The 25,147-nt window shown below is 38.6% G+C and overlaps 1 protein-coding gene across 1 annotated transcript; it reads left to right on the top strand.

Annotated features, from left to right (window-relative positions):
- Positions 1-1,589: 1,589 nt before the first annotated feature.
- LOC131901536 (vomeronasal type-2 receptor 116-like) lies at positions 1,590-25,016 on the top strand. Its single transcript, XM_059252652.1, has 7 exons — positions 1,590-1,701; positions 6,389-6,635; positions 15,949-16,240; positions 16,623-17,426; positions 18,323-18,550; positions 21,961-22,084; positions 24,121-25,016. The coding sequence occupies exons 2-7, from the start codon at positions 6,427-6,429 to the stop codon at positions 25,014-25,016; spliced, it is 2,553 nt and encodes an 850-aa protein (XP_059108635.1). The 5' UTR covers positions 1,590-1,701; positions 6,389-6,426.
- The last annotated feature ends 131 nt before the right edge of the window (positions 25,017-25,147 follow it).

Genomic DNA, 25,147 nt, shown 5'->3' with positions numbered 1-25,147 from the left:
ATTGTAAAAGCTTACTTTGGCTCTTTTTCAGAACAATAAAACAAAATGCAAATGGTATTCCTCCCCTAGTGAACACTACAGCAGCTTCTCTGTAGATCACTGAACACAGATGGTGAGAGGGTTCCTATCTGAAAACCACTCAGCATTAACTGTCACCTTGCATCCAGTTTCTTGTATCTTGAGGAAGATTATTTTGTCTCACCTCAGGTTTTAATAATAATCTAATCCCTGGTATCCTGTAATTCTTCTTTAGAAATTGGTTGTTTTTTGAAGTAATCAAATTAGAATAGGTAAACTGTGGATGGGTTCACATTATTTGGTTTCTTTAATAAATTACAGCCTATGTCATGGCTTAGATAAAGAATAAAGTATTGTAACAACAATGCAAGGATGTCTAAGGTTGTCTGTAGTGGATTCTAAGAGACAATTCTTCCTCCATCCATTTCAGAATATAAACGACACAGTGAAAGTTTTTTATACTCAATGTTCCAGGATCATGGTGTCTATCCATCTTTCATAAGAAGATACAAATTTTTAATTCTGTGTTACAATCATGCTGGAAAAAGAATATCAGTAAATAAATGGGTGAGTTCATGAAAGACTGATTTTGAGAATGACATGCCTTATACAATTCCTTCAATACAATATGGGACATTTGTTGTTATTGTTGCATTCCTGTTTGGAGTCTGAACTTAGCTGTTTAACTTTAGCTCTTAGAACTCCATAATATGTTCCATGTTCAGTCATATGTATCCTAAAACCAAGTTCGTCTATCAGTGTGAGAAGACAATGTGACTAGCTCCTAGACATCACATGGTTGTTACGTACATGAATGAATAATAACCGTGGTTATATGTATAAGGCTTCAAAGAGATCAAGAAAGTAAGCAATTTTATCATGGAAAGGGTAATTGTTTCATGATTCTCACACATAGTTGAGGGGTTGTGGATTTTTTTGTGTTTGATTTTATTTTTTATTTTTAGAAAATTTAAATTTATATCACGATGAATTAAAATCAAAGTCATCAACATAAAAATGAAAGTAACCCTCTACAGGTTAGATATGGTAACAACTGGCAAGGCAGGATATGCCTTATCTGTAGTTGTGGCACAAATGTTATATTGGTAACCAATTACTTTCTTATTGGATTTAAGGTGTGCTCAGTAGATAGCAATACATGCCTGGTGACATATTTTGGCCAAGATCCCCAAGGGCAAATCACTCCAATTAATTATCTAAGTGAACTTGGTATCAAACAGTCCTCTAAATTCATCTTCATATCCCCTGGTTAGTGCAACTCTACACTTAATTAGCGAAGCACATTTGTGCAGTGGACAGTCATTAACACAGATACCCAGAAGTCATCAGAGTGCAGAGACTAAGTGACAGTAGAATGGTCAGCCACATCTGGAAATATATATCAACCCACTGACGTAGGCTCAGGGACCACCATGAAGGAAGACCAGAACAGGTTTTCAAGAATCAGAGGTTAGGGATCACCTGATCAAAACAATATCTCTGTACCAAATTGGACTGCAGTACTCATGAACTAATACCACTCTGTTTGCCAGAAAAAAGGCTGTAGATGAGCAATCCATTTAACCAAGAATGGAGATGGGAGTGGCTCCTTAATCCCCATGGCTAACTGAGAAACTACTGAACTGTGAAAGCCTCCAGAAGGAGAATCAGTTTTTATTAAAGGTTTGGCACTTGCTAGGTTAACCATGTTGTAGTAAATGACCTCACAGCCAGTACTGTATGGGCAACACATAGGGCACAGTGGCTTACATAAAATACAGAGGATAAAATGCTGGAGGCATTTTAAGAGAATATAATCAGTAATTTTGAATTTTGAATTTTCAATAAAAGATGAGATACTAGTCTAAACATCCATATTTTTATTTTCATATAAGGCATAGTTTCTAGTTAATACTATTTAAGTATAGGATTCATTTCTGCCAGAGACAATTTTCTCATTCATGAAGTCCTTTATAGTTTCAAGTCATCATGGTATCTCCTTCCCTGCTCTCCCACATGGTCCCCACTCCAGCTCGACCCTCCCATTTCCTTGTTCTCACCCCCTTTCCTTGCCCTCCATAACCCCTTCCACCCCTAGCCTGCTCATGCAGATCCCATCCACTTCTCCTTTGCTGGACAATCCATGTGTCTCTCCCTGTCAGCTAGCCTCTCCAAAGCTATAAGCTGCAGTCTGCCATCCCTTGCCCTACATCATGTGAGTGTGAAGAGGCAGGGTGCCGGGGAAGCTCTCAGGAATCCACAGGGATAACCCCACCTTGGACTGCTGGCAGTGATGGAGTGGGTGCCTGGAGTGGTCTACTCTGGTGACCGGTGTTGTGAATACCCTGTGATCATATGAACTTTTCCCTGTGACTAATTGAGGTAGATGCAGGGTTCCACAGCCAGACACCAGGCTGAGCTCCGTGAATCCAGTCAGTGGGAGAGAGGAGGGATTCCTGGGGTGGGGGTGGATGGGGAGATCATGATGGGAAGACATACAGAGATGACCAGCCATATTGGTGGAGACCCATGAACTGTGGACTAGTACCTTTGGAGCCCTTATGGGTCTAGACTAGACCCTCTGGATATGGGAGAAAATTGTGTAGCTTGAACTCTTTGGGGGACAACAGAGAGGGGAAATGGGATTGGTCCCTGGTGCATGGGAAGACTTTTAGGAGCGCAGTGCCTGCTCTGTGGCACCTTGCACAGCCTTGGTGAGGAGGGGAGTGGCTTGGACCTGCCTCAGTTGGGTGTGCCAGGCTCTGCTGACTCTCCATGGAGACCTTGATTTGGAGGATACGGAGATAGGGGATGGCTTGGGAGGGAGGGTTGGGGGTGGGAGGAGGGAAGAGGTGGGAGCTGTGGATGGTATGTAGGGGGAGTAGAAAATTTCTTAATCAAAAAATGGGAAAAATAATTAAATTAAATGTGAAATGGAGACTGTGGTTTCCTTAATTTTTCAGTAAAAATTCTAACATAACTATTATGTAGTTTTAAACACTTTCCTTTATGAGAGGAATTAGAATTCTCAGAACAGAAAATCTACAAATACAACCACATTAAAAAATTGGTGACTAGAGGAAAAGAAAAATTGACGACTAGAGGAACTGTCAGCCACCTTGATTTTTCTCAAATAAAACCTTGAAGTGTTACATGAACATAAGCATTCAGATGCCATGACCGTCAGTCTGACAGCCAAGACGCTAATTAGTGGGTAGTTTGTCCAATATGGACATGTTGGAGAAAGTTATTCATGTCTCAAGTAAGAAAGAGTGAAAAGACACAGTATTTTATCATGTTACTTAAAATGACAATAACTTGGAACTCACGAATGACTTATATCTGGGATTTTTCCATTAAATAGTTTCAGACTCTTGTTGGCAATGAGCACTGAAACTATGGATACTGGGATATTGAGTAATTATATCCTAGGGACCGGAGAAGCAGCTGATGGAGTGATGAAATATTCCTGGTCCCTTTGTTTCCCCAACTAGAATCATTTGCTAGTTCTAGCATGGCTTCTAAACTGCCATCTTATCTGATCAACTTCAATTCTTAGTAACAACAGCAGATGTACTAAAAACTTATTCCAAGGCCAGCAAGATGTCTTGGTGACAAGAGACACAGATAGACCTGAAGCTCTGAGACCAACCCCAGGATCCCACAATGACAGGAGAGAATAGATTCTGAGAACTACCCTCTGACTTCCACACCCTCACTTTAAGTGTCTGTATTTACACACAAATTTCGTGCTTGCATGCACACACACACACACACACACACATATACACACAAAATAAAAAATAATAAAAATTAAAATTCATACAATATTAAGAGTGTGATTTCTTAGTCTTTCATAAAAAACCTACCAGAAAAATTGTCATGCTAAATGATCAAATGGTAACAACACAAACAACTTTTGGTAATTGGGAAAAGAACCTGAATTCCCATTATCTCCACTTTTACCCAACACTCTTATTTAATCAGTCAATGAAAGAAAAATTTGATTGTGAAGGGAAAATATAAATTTGTTATTTCCACTGGATGAAACTATAATGGTTAGATAGTCCAAAATTTTTAACTAAAGAGTGAATGATGAGCTGAGCAGATCTGTATGACTTTCAGCATACCTAGAGGATATTGCAAATTCAATGCCACACCCCCAATAAAGTAAATATTAAAAAAGATTATTGTTACATTGTTTAGTAACAAGATATAGCCAAGCCAGTAGGGACTCAGTCTCCTCCATTATCAGGAGATCTCATGAGGATCCCCTTCATATATTTTAGGAAGTCTTCAATGCACTAGGTTTCTAAACCATCCATCAACTGCTCCTCAATTTCAGCTATCTCTCCCCAGATTCCCTTCCTCAAGCCCATTTCTCTTCACCCTGCCCACCTGACACCCCATTCCTGTCCCCCACCCTCATTCCACCCATAAATTCTCTATTTCTCCCCCTGAAAGATTCATGCATTTTCCCAGAGATTTTTTCTATACCTAAGCTCTCTGCGTCTATGGATTATAAGTAGGTTATCATTTATTTAATGGCTAATACCCACACATAAGTGAACACATACCATATTTATCGTATTGGGCTAGGTTATCTGAGTCAAGATGTTTCTTTTTCTAGTTCTATCCATTTGCTTGTAAATTTAATGATGCCATGTTTTTTGCCTTGTTTTTTGAGACAGGGTCTTTTTGTGTATCTCTTGTTGAACTGGAACTTTCTCTGTTGACCTAGCTGTCATGAACTCACAGAGATCCCTCTGCCTCTTCCTCTTGAGTCCTGGGATTAAAATCATGCACCACCATTGCCCAGCTGAAGATGTCATTTTTTAAATAGCAGAGTAACACTCCATTGTGCAAATTTACCACATATTCTCTCATATGAAACACATACATACATATGACATGAACTCAGAACACAGCTACTTGTGCTGAGTAAAAAAATCAATAGTAAAATGAATGACAAATGTGGGTAATAAAAGTGTAACCACCAGTAAAGTACACTTGTATACACCTATGAAAATGCCACACTAAATCCCACTATGTTATGCACTAATTTAAAAACTAACAATAATTAGTAGAAAGAAAGCATTAATTCTGAATGCTGTGATCAACACATTTAGTTTTGAAACATGAATTTTCTCATTTTCATATGAACATCTACTCCCATCACATCTGTCTATATCCACATCTTACACAGTCTTAGACAGCTCATCACAGAACCAGGGGGCCATGCATGTGTTAAATGTTGATTTTTAAATATTCCACAAGATCCAGAGAATAGCAGCCCTGTGTACCTCATCTCCAGTAATAAATAACATCTACCATCCTCACACCATGTAATTGCCCTGCTTTTGTGCTGTTTGCTTTATAGTCCATATCATCTAAAGGTGTTTCCTCAGCCCACACTCATCAATGAGTTCTCCCACTGGCAATACATATTCTAGAATGCAGCCACAATTCTATGATAAGACAATGGAATAAGAACTACTTGCACATTGAACACAGGCTTTATTCCCAGTTACTAATGTGTTCTAAGCTACTGGACACAGTGCTGCTTTGGAGTCACTACTCAGATTTGAGATAAGCATGAGCAAATAGATAATGAAGGATAAAGTTGAAGAAATAGGTCACCAGAAGGAACTGAATTCAGAGAAGGAGATCATGTTTTATATCCAAATACGCAACTTAGTTTCTCATGGAGAATGATGGCCTGGGCATTTCTGGACACAGTATAAGGCAAGGAATTTGTGGATTTGACCTGATCATTGGAGCTTCACATAACGGAGAGCAGGGATACTAGTTGGTTATTTTGTCTCTGTGACTGATGTAGCATGGGCCATACTGCTCATGATCTATGAATGGTGGATGCCATACACATGAGACTGAGTCTCTCTTATTTGCACTTGGGAATAGAACACACAGTGTGTCCACATGAACTCTGATTGTCATGGGTCATTTCAATTCTTTACCTTCACATCTAACCGTCCATCTTCTGATACATTCTGCTGAGATCATTTCTAAAGGTGTTGAAACAAATAACTCATTGACGCTGTCCTGGGACCAATCTGCCCAACATTGCTTTCTCCCATGGACCTCAATACCCAGGGATATGAGCTGATGTCATAGGACCTAAGGCTGAGATGTCCTCAGATTGTTTTCCAACCCATGTTTTTGTACATCTGCTGTGAACCTCACCTGCAGAGCCCTAGGTCAGAGAGTCCTTGACATTTCTCCAGGGTAGTGGAGCCACCTGGAGAGCAAGGCATCTCAGCCACATAAGTGATCTCTCCAGTAGGCAGCAGACATAAAAGCAGATGTGTATACATGGTTATCTATTTGATAAACCCTTCTGTATCCACAGACCACACTACCGGCTTAGAGATTTGGAAGCAGGACCTGATGCTCACTCTGCATTTCTTCCTCTGGCTCCTGAACATCCCCCTCCTCATGTCCAACCTCACTCACCCCAAGTGCTTTTGGAGAATGAAGCAGAATGAAGACAAGCATGGAGCGGTGGTGTCAGGTTGTGTCTTTTACCTTCTTGCAGCGCAGAGCAGTGAAGTGCAGATGTACTTAAAAAGCTATTTCAGGTTTGCCCTGGATGTGATGTAAGTGTATTTGGATTTTTCATATAAATGTCATGATATATAATGCGTGATAGGTGTGTGAATGGGCAGAGCAATGCTGTGATCTTCCATCCTTTTCTCCCAATCTTATTCCAAGATCTGATGCAAAATACATTTTGATTTTCAATAGTCACTGTATTCATAGTAGCAACGTGTGAGATTTTTAAATTTATTCCAATTAGCCTCCATTTACATGGCTGAAAGCCAAGTTGAAAACAACATTCTTTACTTTGTTCTACCATAGGTAGCCTTTCTTTTCACAGGTGCCAGTGTGAGGTAGACAGTGGTGTCCTAAGACAAGAAACTCCAGACTACCACAATGAATTCAGTAGTCACAAGGCTCATTCGAGTCTCTTTTCGAGTCTTCCAGTGTCACATGTATCAGTGTGTGACTCCTAGTTCAGAGGCAGGGTCTCTAATATTTGTGCCACTCCTCAGTGGGGAGAGTATCCATGTAACCATTTTGTTCAGCTTTCAGATACTCTGCATGTGATCACTCCACAACTCTGCAGCTGTGAGGAGAAGGATGTATGAGATCTGTCTAATGTGAGGTACTTGGGTGTGTCCTTTGTCCTCCCCTCTCTTGAACACATGCACAGTCACAGGCTTTTTGGGGTTGCAAAGGTCAAGTCTGTCTCTATCTTCAAAGTCAAAAAGGAATGTCTGCATTTCAAATGTTGTATTTTCATCCAGAAAATGCTAGCATATCACTTATAGTGGTGACTCCTTACTCCCCTTCTCACTTGTTAGAGCGACAGGTGCTGCCTGTGGTAGCTGTCAATGTTTGAGAACTGGGATGGAGACACTGGGTCATCTCTGCTACTGTAAATGATGTGTGTGTCTGATGTGTGTTTGTCTGATGTTTTAAGTCTAAATGTTTTATTCTCTGATACTTACATTTACCTCTACTCTTCTTTTTCTTGTTTCTTTTTTTGTTAAGGATTTTTTTTTATTAATTTGACATACCAACCGTGTACTCCCTCTCTTCCCTCCTCTCACACCTCCAGCTTTCTCCCCTCCCCAAACCACTATTCATTCCGTCCTCCAATAAGGTGTCCTCCATGGGGAATCAGCAGAGCCTGGTACATTCAGTAGAGGCAGGCCCAAGGCCCTCTCCCTGCATCAAGTCTGTAAAAGTTGTTCCTTCATATATAGTGTGCTTCAAAAAGCCACCTCATGCACCAGGGATGGATCCTGATCCTACTGCCAGGGGGCCCATTAATCAGATCATTACACAACTGTCTGCCTTATGCAGAGAGCCTAGTCCAGTCTCATGGAGGATCCGAAGCTGTTGGGCAAAGTTCATGAGGTCCCACTAATTTGGTTTGGTGTTCTCTGTAGGTTTCTCTATTATGATCTTGATGCCCCTTGCTAATAGAATCTCTCTTCTCTCTCTTTGACTGAAGCCCTGGAGATTGGCCTGGTGCTTGGCTGTGGATCTCCACAAGTGCTTTCATTAGTTACTGGATGAATGCTCTATGATGACAGATAATAATATTCACTGATGTGATCACTAGGGTAAGCCAGTTCAGGCACCCTCTCCACTATTGCTAGTAGTCTAAGCTGGGGCGTTCTTGTGGAACCCTGGGAACTTCCCTAGTACTCAGCTTCAAGCTGTCCCCATGATGTCTCCCTTTATCATGGTATCTCTTTCATTGCTCTCCCACTCCTTCCCAATTCCAGTTCGACCATGCCGTCCTCCTGTATTCTCTCAATTAAGTTTTTAAAGAAAACATTTTCACGATATTGGGTATCCACATATATATATATATATATATATATATATATATATATATATATATATGTGTGTGTGTGTGTGTGTGTGTGTGTGTGTGTGTGTGTGTGTGTGTGTAAGATTTCCCCATCTACTAATGATATATTCAGTTTCTTCATTATTTTGAAGTTTTCATTATTGATGTCCTTCAAGTTTTTATTAAGTTTATTTTACCGTATTTCTGAGGCAATAGTGAACTCGGTTTCTTTAATTTCTTTCTCAGTAAATGTGTTCTTTGTATGTAAGGAAGCAACTGAGTTTTGTGGTAATTTTGTATTCTGTCATTGTGATGTAAATAAGTTTCTGTGGAGTGTTTAGGATCTCAAAAATGAAGCCTGTTGTTGGTTTCTATTGTGTTCATTGATATGAAAAGAGGTTGAATTTTTGTCCCAAGTATTTTTGGCATCTAGCCAGATGACACTGTGATTCATTTCTTAAGCCGTTTATGCAATACGTTACATTCTTAGATTTCCTTATCCTGATCCATTGTTGCATCTCTGGAAAGAAACCTACGATCATTGTGAATGATTTAATCTAAGGTGTTCTTTAATTGGTTTTAAAAGTACTATATTAAGAATCTACAAATAGCTGGTCATGATGGAGCATGTCTGTAATCCTAGCACTCTGGAGGCAGACATAAGCAGTCTCTGGTGATTTCAAGACCAACCTTGTCTACATTGTGAATTACAGGATAGCCAGGGAGACATAACTGACCCTGTCTCAAAAAGATATAAGAGTGTTTTATTAAATGATCATATGTTTTGTTTTGTATAAATCTTTTTTGGACATCAGAACGACACTTCCTTCATATCTATATTTAGAAAGTACTTCATCCATTTCTGTTGAATGGACTAATTTAATAGCTCAATAGCATTGGTGTTAGTTATTGGAAGATTTATTTCTATCTAGTAGTGACTACTACTAGTCTGGTGGGTTTTAGTTGGAAGATGATTTTTTATTACTGTTTCAATCTCAATCATTAGAGTAGATTTGCTTAAGGTGTTTGCCACATCTTGGTTTAATTTTTCTAACAGATACCAGCTGTGGGATGTTCTATATGTCAAATGTGTTTCTCTGATTGATTAATAAATAAAACACTGATTGGCCAGTAGCCAGGCAGAAAGTATAGGTGGGAGAAGCAGATAGGAAAATTCTGCAAAGTGGAAGGCTGAGGCATAGGGACACTGCCAGCTGCCACCATGACAAGTGAGCTGTAAGGTACCGGTTAGCCATGAACCACATGGCAAGTTATGGATTAATAAAAATGGGTTAATTTAAGATATAAAAACAGATAATGAGAAGCCTGCCATACCCATACAGTTTGTAAACAGTACAGGTCTCTGTGTGTTTACTTGGTGGGGTCTGAGTGGCTGTGGGACTGATGGATGACAGAGATTTGTATTGACTGTGGACCAGGCAAAAAAACTCCAGCTACAGATACCTTAAGAAAATGCAACAAGAATGTCATTCAAACAATTCTCAGAAATTGAAAGGAAAGTAATAGAAACAATGATATTTTAAAAACTCAGTATGTCCCTGACACCAAAACCAGATAAGGAATCATCAAAACAGAATAAAGGAAAACCCAATCATAGGCAAAGATTACTGATGTACTTAAACCAAATATTCTCCAGAAAATACATGCAATCCAAATTCAAGTATGTGTCAGCAAGATCCACTGTGGACTAGGTAGCATTATTCCAGGGTTGGAAAGATGGTTTAACACCAAAACTCAGTGAATGTCACAGACAGCTTTAATAGACAAGGCAGGCATGACATGATCATCTCAACAGATGCAGAAAAGGCATCTGACAATCTACAGTATCCATAAAACTTTTGGGATAGAAGGATAATGTCTCAACGGGATGAAGTCTGCATAGGACAAACCCATGTCAAGCATTATTCCAAATGGAGGATATCTGAGAACCTTTCCTTAAAAACACCGAAGGAGGGAAGATGCTCATTTATGTATCACAAAGGTAAGTCTTTTTCATATTCTGCTAAAACAATAAGCCCAGAAAAACACTGAATGAATCAAGAAAAGAAGTCAAACATTTTCACCAGTAGATAATATGAACTTGTACATGAGGTGGTCAACACTCCCTGAGTGTGTCTTAGACCTAAAGTATACAATCAGGAATAGAGGAGAATACAAAATCAAGATACAAAATATCATTTTTGTGTACAAGGAATGATGATACTGAAAAGAAGTCAAGAAAGCAATCACAGTTACAATAGCTTCCCACAATAAAATACCTGAGAAAAATGCAACCAAGGAACTCAAGGGTCTTCATGGTGAAGATTTTGTAACTGTAAGGAAAGAAAGAGAAGACAATGGAAGATGAAACTATCTGACATATTGATGGGTTTGCAAAATCAATGTGTACATTAATACTTGGTTGCATTACCAATATAATCTAAGATTCTATGCAATCTCCATCAAAATTCCATTGAAACATAACTAATAAACACAGACAAAAACAAAGCAAAATTTCACATAAAAATCAGACTCCAGATAGACCAAGCAAAGGTGAATAAAGGAAACAATGCTGGAGTTACCACAATGTGTGTGTCCAAGTTATAACCTTGGGCAATAGTAACAGAGGACCACAGTGCTAACTCGGTATTATATAAATGTTTCAAGAAAGCAAAATGGAAAACTCATAATTCAATTCTTTGAGTATAGTCACCTGGGCTTTGACAAAGGGTTCAGCAACAACCGGTGTAGAAGATTCAGTCTCCTCAACCAATATTGGTAGGAAACCGAACATTAAGGATTAGTATCACAAATGTATATGAACATCAAGGAAATAATAGCCAAATTAAAAATGGGGTAAAGAATTAATCAGTGGGATCTCAGAAGATTAAACACAAATGTCTGAACAACACTTAAAGAAAATATTCTTAGCCATCACAGAAATGCAAATAAATACTCCTTTGAAAATTCCTCTTACATCAGTCAGAATGGCCAAGATCAATAAAACAAATGACAGCCTATGCTGGTGAGGATTCCAGGAGTGGGGAACACTTATTGATTGCTTGTGGGGGTAAAAACATGTGCAGCCACTATGGACACCAGTGTGACAATTCCTCATGAGGTTGTGAATCTATCTCCTTTAAGATCCAGCGATATTATTCTTGGGCACATACTCAAAGTATTCTGCATCTTGCTATGCAGACACTTGTTCATCATTTTCTCTCTTGTTTTATTTATAATTGTTGGAAATTTTAAGCATCCTAGAACCTCATCAACTGAGGAATGGATAATGAAATCATAGCACATTTGAACTATGAGGTTTTTTTTCAGTTGTAATAATTTTTTCAAAAGGAATTCCAGAACAATGCCAGAGGCCCACCTATGGTGATATTTTATTTGTACTAAAATGTTATTTGAATGTTAATAAAAAAGTTTTCCGGGGGTCAGAGGTATTAGCAAGCCATAGGAAAGCCAGGTGGTGGTGGTGCATGCCTTTAATCCCATCACTTGGTAGGCAGAGCTAGGTAAGTCTCTGTGTGTTTAGGGATAGAGCCAGCATTGGATACACACGCCTTTAATCTCAATACCAACCATAGAAGACCTGGAGGTCTGTAGAGACAGGCAGTGACGAGGGGGTCATGTGGTTGGGTTTACAACCAATGAGAGGGCAGAATAGAAAGTCTACATAAAGACTTTATCACAGGAAGTAGCTCTCTTTTGGAGAGGTAGGACCACTGCAGGAGGAAGGGTAAGGTTTTAGCTCTTAGCTCTGACCTCTTGGCTTTCTTCTTTGCATTGGTTCTGAGTTTCTTATTTAATAAGACAGTTGTTTACATCTACACCCTCCATCAGACACTGTTCTGTGTTTGGGGATTCCTACTGGAGAGAGAGAGAGAGAGAGCAAGGAGCGTAGGATGCAGAGTGATCAAGGACATCACAAGAAAACTCACAGAAACATCTAACCTGGGATCTTAGTGGCTCAGGGAGACTGAACCAACAACAGGAAGCCTGCATGGTAGTGACAGTTTTGTAGCTTTGTCTTCTTGTGGGACTCCTAACAGTGCGAACAGGGCCTATCTCTGACACTTTTACTGGCATTGGAACCCTACTATTTATCCTGGGCTGCCTTAACAAGGGGATGTGCTTAGTCTTCCTGATACTTGGTACGGCATAATATGTTGATAACCATTGGAGGCCTGACCCTTTCTGAATAGGAAAGTAGGAGAAGTGGATGGTGGAGGGGAAGAAATTAGGTGGGGGAATGGCTTGGATGAGAGGAAGGAGGGGAAACTGTGGTCAGGATATAAAATAATAAATAATTATTTATAAACTGTTACTTCGAAGGTTCCTAAATATTTACATGTGTAAAGGAAGTCTGAATGGAATCATCAAATAAAGGGGAACAGTGCCCCAGCTAGACATTTTCTGCACCAAATATTTATCTAATGCCAGGAACAGGTTACATATCTTGTTGAGTCATTAGCCAAATTGGATCCATGGAAACTACCAAACATCATTGGCTGTTCCCAAGGCTATGGGTTACTCCACACAAGTTTCTGTAAAGGCTTTATTGCAGAAGACACCACTTATTATTTCAATGAACATGGAGAAGTCAAGCTAGTTCTCTCTAAAGCCTTCACCACCACTGACTTGCATTCATGGTACTGGCAGGTATTCTGCATTCTACCAGAGGAGAATTGTAACCACCAATCCAGCTACAGACTTTGTGATCTACAGTGATGACCTGCCTGTATGATACATAAGTACAATAATGGCATAAATACTAGGGGTTTAACCAACCAATGTCTGACTGGATTTAAAGTCCACTCCATGAAATGGAACTCGACCTGACATGGATAAAGATTCCCTGAACTTCAGAGTATACATGTCAAAGACATAGGGGGAAATTTAGTAACATTATTCTGTTTAAGGAACACAGTAATAAATTGAATTCTAATGATATTCTGCTATACCATTGACCAGTGCATCACTCAATTCTCATCATAGAAGATGCTTCCTGTAGTAGATGGGAACTAACCCAGCAATCCACAACTGAACAGTGTACAGAGAATGAGGAACTTTGAAGCACATTGTCTTCAGTGAGTTGTCTCATCAATTCCTTTAACTCTAAGCTCAGAGATCTAAGTGGAAGAGGAGACAGACAAAATGATGAGTCAAAGGTGGTAGATAACTGCAAGGAAGTAGTGTCTTCCACACACTGTTACATATATAAGCTCACCCAGACTGTGTGAGCATGCCAAAGGCCTGTTGAGTTTCAAATGGTACAGGTTCATATGGTGTCTCATAATTGTGAGGAGCAAGTGCCCAACAATTCTCACTCCTAAAAAAGAAGCTATTTGAAATTGATACTTGCTTTGAAAGGGAAAATCTGTTTTCTCTAGTGGAGTCTCACTGAGCATATTATTAGACACATTTTAGAACCAGTCCCATGCACAGAAGTAGTTGGATAACACAAAATGGAGAGAACAGTATTTTTGTAGACTGTTTTGTCTTAATTTGCTTCCCTTGGTCTTCTTTGTGTATTTGTTTATTTTTCAATTTTTATATTTATTATTATATTTTATTTATTTATTTTCTTGATTTTACATTCCATCCAAAGGTTCCCCTCCTTACCCTCTTCCTAGGTCCCCCTCCTTTATTCTCCAACCTCACCACATCCAATCTTCCTTCACTGTTATTCTTTAGATACAGGCAGGAATCCCATGGATATCAGTGAGTCCTGGTATATCAAGCTGCAGTGAGAACAGGCAACCATTCTTCCACCAAGGTTGCATCAGGCAGTCCAGCAGGAGAAATGAGTCCCCAAAGCAGGCAACAGAGTCAGAGACATCCCCCTGCTCTCACTGCTAGGAGTCCTACTTGAAGACCAATTTACATAATTGTAACATATAGGCACGGAGTCTTGGTCAGTCCTATGTAGGTTCGCTGGTTGTCTTTTCAGTCTCTGTGAGCCCTTCTGAGCCCAGGTTAGTTGATTCTGTGGGTTTCCATGTGGTGACCTTGACACCACTAGGTCCTACAATCCTTGCTTTCCCTCTTCTGCAGTATTCCCCATGCTCTGCTCAATGTTTGGCTGTTGCAATTTGTCCCACCTACAAGATATGTTGGGGTAAATGTGTTGCAGAAATTGTGGGAGTGACCAACAGATAAATGGAACTGCTGGAGACCCATACCATGATAGGAAATATCCCCTGAGGACCAGGACTCAGAATCAGGATATCCAAGAGACCTAGGATAGAACCAAACAAGAATGGGAAAAAAATTGGATGGAATAATTCCAAATGATATCCCTTTATAGTCATAAACTGATGTCTAGACCAATTGTCATAAGAGACACTTCACAATCAACTTGTGGAAAGAGATGTCTATTTGGTTTCTGATGTTTATTTTAATTTTCATTTTTATGTTTTTTTTTTCTTTTTTTCCTTTTCATAGCTGAGAACCAAACACAGGACCTTGCACTTTCTAGGCAAGTGCTCTACCACTAAGCTAAATCCTTAAACCCCCCTGTGGTATTCTCTTTGCACTTTTCTCCTCTTTTTTTTTTTAACGAAAAATAGAGGACAAAACAATATAAAGGGAGGAAGATAGGTAGTTTAGGAGGACCCAGAAGAAATTGGGAGAAGAGAAAAACATTATCAAAAAACACTCTAGGAACAAATTCAATTTAATAGGCAATCCCCACATAGATAGAGTGGAGAAAAGACAGCCTACTCAAGAAATTCTAGTGGAAAACCTGACAACCAGAGGTTGAAAAGAAGTATCTCCCAACCATTGTCCTGCTCCAAAATCAAGTCCAAATGGATCAAACACTTTAGTGTAACTCCAGAAAGCATGAATCTGATAAAGAAAACATGGAACAAACATTTAAATATATAGAATAACTCAGGAAATAAGACTACATTTTAACAAGTGTGATTGCATAAAACTAAATTTGTTTGCATTCAAATATGTTATGAGGATGTTATGAGGCAGCCCACACACAGAAGGAAAAATATCTACTGGCTGTACTAGACTGAAGAATATCTAGAATATAGAAAGTAGTAATAAACTGGGGCTGTAGACACGAGTCATCAGTTAAGAGCACTTGCTGATCTGTCAAAGGATCTGAGTTCAGTTTCAACCACCCATGTTGGCAGGCACCTCAAAACCACTTCAAATTCCAGCTCTGCAGGATCCAGCTTCCTCTTCTGGCCCCCAAGAAAACTGCATTCTCAAGCTTCCTACAGATACACACACATATCATTTATCAAACGTGAATCCATTACTCAAATTGCCAAGATCAAATTCTCTGTCAAAGTGGACAAGAACACATTTCTCATTTTTGTGACATCCACTCTCATCAACCATTTAGGTTTTTTTCAAGCTCTCAAGCATCTCCTGTTTTGCCAACTTGACAACACAGGGGAATTTGTCAAGCTATATATGAAAATGACATCGAACGCATGATAATCCTTGTATTAACTACAAAGCATTCATCTATAGTGCCTTATCCATACTAAAACCCGTGCCTTTATTTTCAGAATACCACCAGCAAATCAACAGTTTGCTCTGCCTTTGGCTTTTGCTGTGGACGAAATCAACAGGAATCAATATCTTCTACCAAATGTGTCTCTCATATTTTACTTCTTCACAGACCTTTTTCATGATAAACAAGCATTTCAAAAGTTCATATACATTACTATGAAAAGGTATAGACCTCTTCTTAACTACATCTGTAAACATAAGACCAAATGTCGTGTAATGATTACAGGACCAATGTTAACCCCATCCATGAGCCTGGCTCAATTATTTGAGCTCTACAGATATCCACAGGTGAGGTTGTTTGAGTGTAAATTATGGAATCTTTCTCATTTTTTGGCTAAGCCTGATGCTGAGGAGAGCATAAGGGGGAGATTGGCTTCACATTAATGTAAATCAGGTTCAAGTGTAATTAATCAGCCACTCAATGGGTCATTCCCAATTCATCATTTGATATGTAGATGAGAAGAAGAATTAGCAGTCAAGGTGATTTTCCTTGAACAAATTGTAGAAAGTTGATTTTCTGCAGGTTTCTAAAAGTGTAGTATAACTGTAGTAATAGGGAAAATTGCCCTTCCTGTCATTTCAAACTGGTGCTTCACACACTTCAGGGCTCCCATTGAGATTTATGACAGTCTTCTACCTCATGCTGCTCCCTGTGTTTTATGTCCTTCAGCTCACCTATGGACCTTTCCATCCTATCCTGAGTGATCATGAACTATTTCCCAGTCTGTATCAGATGGCCCCCAAGGACACAGCTCTGGCCCTGGCCATGGTCTCTTTGATGATTCGCATCAACTGGAACTGGGTTGGGCTGGCCATCTCAGATGATGACCAGGGTCTCCAATTTCTCTCAGATCTGAGAGGAGAAAGTGAAGTCCAAAGAGTCTGCTTAGCCTTTGTGATCGTGATCCCAGTCAACATGGACTTATACATTTCAAGAGCTGAAGTGTATAACAAGCAAATTGAGACATCATCTACAAATGTTGTTATCATTTATGGTGACACAGACAGTACTCTAGCTGTGTGCTTCAGAATGTGGGTATCACAGGGTATAAAGAGAATATGGGTCACCACCTCACAGTGGGATGTCACTACAAGTAAGGGAGACTTCACAGTTGACTCATTCCATGGGGCTCTTTCTTTTGCACACCACCATGCTGAGATTTCTGGTTTAAAAAATTTTGTTCAGACATTGAACTCTTCTAAATACACAGACCTATTCCTGGAACGACTGGGGTGGATGTACTTTAGCTGTGAAGCCTCCACATCTAACTGTAACACAGTGCAGAACTGCTCATTCAATGCCTCACTGGAATGGTTAAAGCTACAGAGTTTTGACATGGCCTTTAGTGATGATGCTTATGATATATACAATGCTGTGTATGCTATGGCCCATGCTCTCCATGAAATGCTTCTTCAACAAGTAGAAAACCAGCCAATCAAGACTCTGAGAGAAGTGGATTCTGACTGCTCACAGGTACTGTATCTTTTAATGGATGGTACTTGGTGCCATCAATTTTATAATCTTTAAAGAGTGTCTCACATGCTGAAACCAATATTTGTCATGTGTGTGTTGTTCACTATAAGGGATGGTGTGCATAAGTGTACACACCTGATTCTGACACCACTGTAGGCTCTGGGGAACTTATCCGTCATGATTCAAGATATACTGCTGATTCAGTTCAGTAGTTACTTGTGTACCTGTGTGTGAGTATATTTGCGACTGATTTTCTGTATGTTTTTGTGTTTGTTTCTGTGTACGTGTTTGTGTCTTTGTGGGTGTCTAAATGCATTTCTGTGACTTTGTATGCATGTGTATAGATGTGCTACTTTGCATGTGTGAATATCTTTCTCCTGTGTTTTTTCATGACTGTATATCTAAGCATATTTTTATTGTGTGTGTCTCTTTGTGAATGTTTTTTATCAGTGTGTGTCTCTCTGTGTGTATTTTTTGTCTTTATGTGCCTATGTGTTTCTGTGTGTGTGTCTGTATTTGATTGCTTAGGTCTGTCTGTATGTGTGTGTTAGTGTGTATGTGTATTAATGAGTGTGGCTGTATTATTTGTGTGCCTCTGCATGGGTGTCTATGTGGAAGTGTTTGTTGGTTTGTTTGTTTATGTGTGTGTGTGTGTGTGTGTGTGTATGTGTGTTTATGGTGCATATTTATGTTTGATGTTTGTGTGTTTGTCTCTGTTTGTGTTTGATGGTTTCCCCTGAGAGAACTAAAATTCTAGGAACATAATTATTTTATTTATTCACATGCTTTCATTGAGTTTCTCCCTTGGGCACCTTCAATGAATTTGCCTTAGGATAAAATAAAATCATTTTCAGACTTAAAGGAATATAGAATAAAGAATATTGCCTATCTTCCAGCTTCACCTATTTCTGAAGAAGATGCACTTTGTTAATCCTGTTGGAGATGTAATAAATATGAATCAGAAAGAAAAACTGCAAGCAGACTATGGCATTTACCACATTTGTAATTTCCCCCATGGTGTTGGACTTAAGGTGAAAATAGGCGAGTTTAAGCCATATTTTCCACATGGTCAACAGCTCCATGTATATGAAGATATGATAGAGTGGGCCACAGGAAGTAGACAGGTAGGTCTGACCAAAATGTATTGATGTACACTTCAGAGTTGTAGCCACTGTCAAGTGAGGCCATTTGGGTTTCTCTGTTACTTAGTGAAATTAGAAGGATGGTCATGTAAAGACTCAATTTTAAACTTCTAGATGATGTTTCTTCCCTTCAGATTTTAAAAATATGATTTTTTGGTAAGTTTTTGAAAATCTAAGACCAACATATGATGTATTTTTATCATATCAAAAACACTCTGATTTATAAACAAATATAAAACTAGATATGACCAACATTTGATGTTATTCCCAGTAAATTTATCAATATTCTCTTGGTTCCATTGATTACTGCCCATTGATTTTCTTCTCTTCTGTTGAATCTCTAATCCACATGCTGGAAAGACTGAAGCTATTTGTAAGGAAAGATTTGGAACTAGGAACAGATACGCAAGTCATTAATTTATATTCTATAAATTTATTCAAGTATGTTGACTAGGAGGTCCTAAACTGCCTACTTGTCTAACAATACATTCACATTTCATGGGCCACCTTAGATATTTTATTAATTAAAGTTTGTTTTTTAGAATTTTTATGTATATGGATGTTTTGCCTGTATCTATCTCTTACATATGAGTATTAGGTATGTCAGTATGCCCAGAGAGGAATTATGACACACAGGAACTGAAGACCATTTTGAGCCTGTGTGTAGGAGTTGGGAGATTGAGCAGCAAGTGTGATAGGTTGCTAAGCCACCTCTCCAGCCCTCAATCATAATTTCTAAATGAATCCTTCATTAGAAGAGCATTGCTTTGCACCTTAATTCTTGCATAACTTTTCAAAAAAACAAACAAATGAAAAAATAAACAGAAAGATTTGTACTGTTTTTTTCTTTGGTTGGACAGGCACTCATAATTATAATTTGGCTTTGAGAAAATTTGAAAATAAAATATCCCATTATGTGTCTCCAGATATATCATAGTTATTGATTCTGATTTGTCTAATTTTATAGTATCTGAACTACATTGCCTAGTACAATATTGTTTGTTGCATTTGAAAGGGTTTTACTTCCAGAAAGTGTGCAAAATTAATCTGAAGTGATATCTCAAGTTGCTATGGTAGAGTTGAATCAAGATTTAATATTCTATTTTCACAGTGATGAGAAAATTATGGTCAGAGAACAGAGCAAATGGGTTCAACTTTTAGCTACTAGCCTGTACCACTAGATCAGATGTGAGCAATGAAATCACAAGTCTGCTTCTACCAGGCCTAACTTGAAAGAACATTACAAAACCTCAACCAGAAGGATAGGGAGGACTAAAAACAAACCAATATGTGCCATATTCTAGATATGCAAATTGTAAGCAGAAATGAAACTTGCAAACAATGAGGAAGCTGGACTCCAAATGATACAATCATAGGCTTACATGACAGTGAACTCAATGACATACTAAACAAAGACTTCAAAGAATAATTATAAGAATGTTCCAGAAATCAAAGAGCATACAAATTACGTCTAAGGAAAATCCAATTAGATCACAAACACTTGCAAATAATAAAGAATTTTGTGAAAATGTGACAAAAATTCAATAAAGGTACAATAGCAATGAAGAATTCATACTAACATTCTGAAAATGAAAGATACAACAATTCACACAGCAAACTGTATAAAATATGTTACTAAGAGAATATCTCAAGTAGAAGACAGGCTATTGAGAGTTGAAAGAAGACAGATGAATTATAATTCAAACTATGACAAAGATAAAACAATAAAGAAGGATGAAGAAAACACAAGAGATTTAGGGGACATCAATAAAAGACCAAATTAAGAAAGTACAGGCACAAGAGGAGGACAACATATGAAAGGACCAAAGGTGTTTCTAATAAAATGACAGCCAAAATTTTACCAAATTCTGGGGAAATATGGCCATCCAGATACAGGAAGCAGTCAGAGTGCCCAACAGACAGGTTCAGAAAAGGACCTGCCTTTTTAGAATATTCCTTAAAATCTCCATTATGCAGAATACAGAGGAATTTTAGGCTAAAAGACAGAAAGAAGGTAAAAATCATTGAAAGTCCTCATCATAATCACAGTATCTTTAATCATAGACACTTTAAAATGAGGGAGTATCAATTATGTGTTTCATACAGAGAAAAAATTTACAACTTAAATTATTATACCCAACAAAGCTATCCTTCATAATTTCAGGAAGATAGAGAAACTTGTAATGGTGAACACAAATTGCAGGAATATTTAGCTATTGGAACATCATTAAGGAAGACACTCCCACAGTGTCTTTACACATTACACACTCCTTTAAAACGAATATTAAGTTAATCAGTAGATGTCACAGGAATGTGTAGACTACACTAGATCAGTAGACAGAAGAGGATAGGTTTGAAATTCATCAAAACTTACAAAAATACAAATTGACAATAATCACAAATAACTCATTAATAACTGAATTTGAAGAATCCCACTCTCTAATCAAAGGACACAGACAAGGAAATTTAAAAAACAAACAAACAAACAATATTGTCTTGCTAGTGCACTCATAAAAAAGAATAGAGTCTCTGCAGTACAGGAAAAAGACCATTCCAGGTACAGTGAATCAGAAAGAAGAAAACTGTAGTCCAATCAATGAACATGGGTGGAGAAATTCTCAAGTAAATACTAGGAAACAGGTCTCAACAGCACCTCAGAAAGATCAATCCCTACAGGGATGTAAGGCTGGTTCAACATATGCAGATCAATCAATTATAATATGTCACATAAATATATGCTAGGACAGAAATTATATGCTCTTTGAAAAAGATACAGAAAAGGTCTTAAACGATGTCCAGCATCCCTTCAGAGAAAGCAAACAAAGAAACATAAAAAAAACACAATTGAAAAATAGAAAGGACATTTTTTTTGACAAAATAAGTTTTTTATAAAACAGAACATAGAAAACATTGTACTACATGGAGAGAAACTTAAAGCATTTCCACTAAATTCAGAAATGGAATCAAGTGTGGTGGTGTTTCTCAGAATTAATGAAAAACTAAAAATTTGGTCAACAATATGACCAAAGACCAATTAGACAGAGACAACTTCTCAATTAAGTCTCTCTTTTTTGTTGTAGCTATGCTTTGTGTCAAGTTGACAAAACTAAGCTACACAGTGGGAGGGAGGGTTGTTCAGTTCAGGCATTCCAGTGGTGATACAACATACACTCCTAGATCTTCCTGAACTTTTAGTAGTTCAGAAGCACCTCAACACTTCATCAATTTATTCTCACTTATTCATGTGTGGACTTGTACAATGTACTGAAAGAAATGTGTTCACTCAGGTCATGTATAGAAAGAAAACTTGTTAACTACTCAACATGATGAGATGCTATAACTATTGAAGGAGTAGTCAAACTCCTGCCCAGCATCTGTCTGCTTTTCCTCAGATGCCCTCTGCTGTGTGCAGTGTTGATTGTCCCCCTGGATTCATTAAAATTCATCAAGAAGGAATGGCAGCCTGCTGTTTTGATTGCACCCTCTGCCCAGCAAATGAGATTTCCAATGAGACAGGTAAGTGTTGACTGCAGGGAGATTGACTGTCTTCTGCTATCCACACTGCACTCTTCTAGTGTGTAGGCATACATGCAGGCAGAGGACTGTATATATAATAAATAACTAAATCTTTAAAAAAAGCTATTTAGGGTCAGTGAGAAGAGTTAGCATGTAAATCTCTTGCCACAATTCTGATGACCTGAATTCATCTTAGGAAGCCCATTGAAATGAGATGGAGCCAACTCCTACACGATGCCCTCTTGACACTTTGTACTGTACACACACACACACACACACACACACACACACAAACACACACATATTTGTAAAAAATAAACAGAATGTAATAAAATTGATTTAAGATAATAACTATTAAGGGCATTTATAATAATAAATACCAACAAAAATAAACAAAAACTTTATGTTTATATATATTTGAATTAGGCATATGTAGAGGATAGTAAGTCCATACAGGGCCAGGTCCATGTGATGGCCACTGGAGGCATCTGATGCCCTTTGTACCAGAGTTATAGGTAGTAATATGGAACTTCACATGTTCTGGGAACTGGACTTAGGCCCCCTGTAAGAGCAGATCATGTTCTTAACACATAGCCATCTTTCCAGCCCCTTAAAGAACAACAAACAAAAAATGTAACCATAGCTGGCCATAAATGCTAGGTTGGTTTTGTTCATGGAATGACTTAAAATCCTGGAAGCACATTATTGTTCTCCTTTATTATCCACAATTTAGCACAATTACAATCATATTTCCCTTGCTTGCTGTGGTGGAAATTACAACTTATGAATGGGGTATTATTGTTCAATTCAAATATTCTGTGTTACCACTCTCACTTGAGAGTTGTCCTGTTGTCTTGTTCATGATGTTTTACCAACAACTAATTTACCATTGAGTACATTAGTAGAACCTCAGTCGGTTGGAGTCCACAGAAGTTTCCTAGTGATATCTGTGCTTGCTTTCCCAGTAGGGCTGCATAAGAAGATGATTGGACCTCAGCCCTGGGTACTAGGTGTTTGGTAGTGTCTACATTTAGTTGTATCTACTGAGGGGGATGTCTTTTGCCTCCCCCCTTGACATTGATATAAAAAGCCCTTTTGAATAAAGTTTTGGGCTGGGGGATTAAGATCTAGGCCTCTCTGAAATGATCCTGTCTCTCTCTCTCTCTCTCTCTCTCTCTCTCTCTCTCTCTCTCTCTCTGTCTGTCTGTCTTTGTCTCTCTCTCTTCCCTCTATATTTTTATCTAAATCTCTTATCCCTCACTCCCCAAGAATACCCATGGGGAAAATGTTGTGGCAGGTCCCCACACAGGTCTCATGTAGAAGGAAATTAGGGAAGGAAGTAAGTGCTCTGTGCTCACAAAGGTGATTATATAAGATACAAGACTTCTAGGTGCTATGTGTGTATAGAGTTTTCTACCTTAACAGCAGGGTTATTTCATATTATACATTGCTGGGTATCCTTATTTCCTGATGAGGATACAACTAAGGGCATTATATTTCATTAATTTTTCTTGAGAATTTCATACATATTTATAAAACCTCCCTCTCTCCCCATTCTCTTTTCAACATATCCCATGCAAGAAAATCTCTCAAACTCATGAGCTCTTTTTCATTTATTATTTTCAAACACTCTTTTGCATTTACTGCTTTCTCATACATATGCACTTGCACACACACACACACACACACACAAAATAGATTTTATTTGTTGTTGCTCGGCTACTCATGTGTTTGGTGATGATAATATGGGAATAAAAAAAGCCATAAGAAGTTTGATCCTGGATAAGACCAAGTCTCCATCACTCATGAGGGCATCACTTCTAATTCAGACAGAAAGATTCATGTTATAGTGATCTGCGTTTGTCCTTGTAGAAGATAGGCATTATGAAATGGAAGCATTGCTCTTCAGAAAAGTATCAATTACATCTTTATCAATGAAGTATGTGGATGTTGTAAAGTTCCCAAAATACACTGACATGACCTGTTCATAAGAAATGCTGAAGTTGCACTAACAATACTTTTGCTTTCTGCATCAGATATGGATCACTGTATGAAGTGTCCAGATGACCAATATGCCAATGCAGAGCAGAACCACTGCCTGTACAAAGATGTGACCTTTCTGGCCTTTGATGACCCCTTGGGGATGACTTTGTCCTGTATGGCCTTGGGTTTGTCTGCATTCACCCTTCTGGTTCTTGGGATCTTTGTGAAGCACCAAGACACTCCCATTGTGAAGGCCAATAACCTCACTCTCAGCTACATCCTGCTCATCTCCCTCATCTTCTGTTTCCTCTGTTCCTTGCTCTTCATTGGCCATCCCAACTCAGTCACTTGCATCCTGCAGCAAATAACATATGGAATTTTATTCACTGTGGCTGTTTCTACTGTGTTGGCCAAGACAATTACTGTGGTTTTGGCTTTCAAAATCACTACTCCTGGAATAAGGATAAAGTGGCTCCTGGTATCAGGGGTACTTACCTACATCATTCCATTCTGCACCATCATCCAAATTATTTTCTGTGCAATCTGGCTGGGAACTTCTCCTCCCTCTGTTGATATTGATGCACACTCTGAGCATGGCCACATCATCATTGTGTGCAACAAGGGCTCAGTAACTGCTTTCTACTCTGTCCTAGGATACCTGGGCTCTCTGGCCCTGGGAAGCTTCACTGTGGCTTTCTTGGCCAGGAATCTCCCTGACACATTCAATGAAGCCAAATTCTTGACATTCAGCATGCTGTTGTTCTGCAGTGTCTGGGTCACTTTTCTCCCTGTCTACCACAGTACCAAGGGCAAGGTCATGGTGGCTGTGGAGGTCTTCTCCATCTTAGCCTCCAGTACAGGCTTGTTGGGATGTGTCTTTGTCCCCAAGTGCTACATCATTTTGTTAAGACCAGAGAGAAATTCTCTTCAAAAGTTAAGGGAGAGATAGTCTTCCAGAACTCACATTTCATAAATTTTAAATGACACATGTAATGTTGGTACAGAACAACCTATTAGGATACGATGAAAGATTATTCGTTAGCTAGTGACTCTCACTGTTTCTTTTAATGATGTTGTTTA

This window comes from Peromyscus eremicus, unplaced genomic scaffold, assembly GCF_949786415.1.
Source record: "Peromyscus eremicus unplaced genomic scaffold, PerEre_H2_v1 PerEre#2#unplaced_106, whole genome shotgun sequence".
Classification (NCBI taxonomy): Eukaryota; Metazoa; Chordata; class Mammalia; order Rodentia; family Cricetidae; genus Peromyscus; species Peromyscus eremicus.
The sequence above is the reverse complement of the archived record's forward strand: the minus strand, read 5'-3'. Positions and strand labels throughout refer to the sequence as shown.

Excerpts from the sequence above, each read along its gene's own strand:
- LOC131901536 (XM_059252652.1), top strand. The coding sequence starts at position 6,427 with ATGCTCACTCTGCATTTCTTCCTCTGGCTCCTGAACATCCCCCTCCTC. Across the intron at positions 6,636-15,948 it reads AGGTTTGCCCTGGATGTGAT|AATACCACCAGCAAATCAAC; the intron begins GTAAGTGTATTT and ends CTTTATTTTCAG. Across the intron at positions 17,427-18,322 it reads TGGATTCTGACTGCTCACAG|CTTCACCTATTTCTGAAGAA; the intron begins GTACTGTATCTT and ends CCTATCTTCCAG.